Source organism: Chaetura pelagica, unplaced genomic scaffold (assembly GCF_000747805.2).
Source record: "Chaetura pelagica isolate M959 unplaced genomic scaffold, ChaPel_1.0 scaffold94, whole genome shotgun sequence".
Lineage (NCBI taxonomy): Eukaryota > Metazoa > Chordata > Aves > Apodiformes > Apodidae > Chaetura > Chaetura pelagica.
In genome coordinates, this window is record NW_009952881.1 from 850,880 (window position 1) to 852,704 (window position 1,825).

The 1,825-nt window shown below is 46.1% G+C and overlaps 1 protein-coding gene across 1 annotated transcript in view; it reads left to right on the forward strand.

Annotated features, from left to right (window-relative positions):
- The window catches only part of KCNJ11 (potassium inwardly-rectifying channel, subfamily J, member 11), a 5,613-nt gene extending 4,083 nt beyond the window's left edge, over nucleotides 1-1,530 (forward strand). Inside the window, exon 2 of the mRNA XM_009995409.1 lies at nucleotides 5-1,530. Coding sequence (XP_009993711.1) covers nucleotides 5-862 — 858 coding nt within the window. The 3' untranslated portion in view covers nucleotides 863-1,530. The remainder of the gene's footprint in view (nucleotides 1-4) is intronic.
- The last annotated feature ends 295 nt before the right edge of the window (nucleotides 1,531-1,825 follow it).

A 1,825-nucleotide genomic window follows, 5' to 3' on the forward strand; every position in this document is an offset into this window, starting at 1 on the left:
CGCCGCGGGGAGCCCGGCCGGCTTCGTGCCCTGCGTGACCAGCATCCACTCCTTCACCTCCGCCTTCCTCTTCTCCATCGAGGTGCAGGTGACGATTGGCTTCGGGGGCCGCATGGTGACAGAGGAGTGCCCAGCCGCCATCCTGGTGCTGATCGTGCAGAACATCGTGGGGCTGGTGATCAACGCCATCATGCTGGGCTGCATCTTCATGAAGACCTCGCAGGCCCATCGCCGCGCCGAGACCCTCATCTTCAGCAAGCACGCGGTGATCGCGCTGCGGGAGGGCAAGCTCTGCTTCATGCTGCGCGTGGGCGACCTCCGCAAGAGCATGATCATCAGCGCCACGATCCGCATGCAGGTGGTGAAGAAGACGGCCAGCCTGGAAGGGGAGGTGGTGCCCCTCAACCAGATCGACATTCAGATGGAGAACCCCGTGGGGGGCAACAGCATCTTCCTCGTTTCCCCGCTCATCATCTACCACGTGATAGACAAGAACAGCCCCCTCTACGACATCTCGCCCCTGAACCTTCACCACCATGAAGACCTGGAGATCATAGTCATCTTGGAAGGGGTGGTGGAGACCACTGGCATTACCACTCAGGCCAGAACCTCCTACCTGGCAGATGAAATCCTCTGGGGCCAAAGGTTTGTGCCCATCGTGGCAGAGGAAGATGGGCGATACTCTGTGGACTACTCTAAGTTTGGCAACACAGTGAAAGTGCCCACCCCTTCATGCACTGCTAGGCAGCTGGAGGAGGACAAGAGCATTATGGACACCATGCCGTTGTCCCCTAAAGGCACAATAAGGAAGAGGTCTGTCAAGCTAAAGCCCAAGTTTACCATAAGTGAAGAGCCTTCCTGATGCCTTTTGACTGGGAAACTCTGTTAGGGCTTTGTGTCTGAAAGATCTCATAGATTCAAAACACTGAGGTGGCCTCTTACTTTTTTTTAAATTCAGGTTGGTAGCACAAGGTATGTTCTGGTGTTATTTATTGTGGGATAAATCTAAAGCTAATTATATTTTTTTAAAGGTGTGTGAGATTTCAAGCAGCACTGGGAGTAGAAGAATCCTGTTCTGCAGCTTTAAATTTCAACTCAGACTATTTAGTTGCACGATCACTTTGCATTGATTAATCTGCAGGTAGTGACATTTTCTCAAAAAATAGATGTATATTTCTCTTCAGAGACTGCAGTACTTAGGGTCTTGCAGTGTCCTAGGATCAGTAGTTTTTAAGAGTTTTTTACCCTAACTTGGACAATCAATATAGCAAAATATTAATAATTTTTAAAGTAGGCCAGATTTAAATTATAGCAAAAAGGTCAGGCAGTGTTATGTATGACACAAGACCAGAACTGGAAGTGTTGATGTATTATACTCCATGTCTCAAAGAAATTAACTGACAGAGTTGCTTCATCCATATTTTATTGTATGGAGCCAGTCCTACCACATGCAGGATGAAACGTATTTGAATATTTACTTTTGTTCATTTAAAAACCCTTTACACTTCCAAAATAAAACACTCAGGAATACCTTTTTGGACTGTACATTTCTGATAGTAAGCAATGCTTTGTCTTTAGAAAGAGTAGCAGATAGTACACAACTGAAATTAACTATACATAGGAAAAATTCTGCATTCTAATTGTCTAAATTAAGAGAAGCAACATCCCCCCCCCCCGCACACAACAGAGCCACATGGCAGTAAAAAAAAATACTAATCTCTCCCCTAGGTCAGAGTGAGTTCTGTTAGATAAACCCAGGAATATAAATAGAATTAGATATTTTAAATGAAAGGGAAATGCTGAATGCTGAAATTCTGTCTGCGTG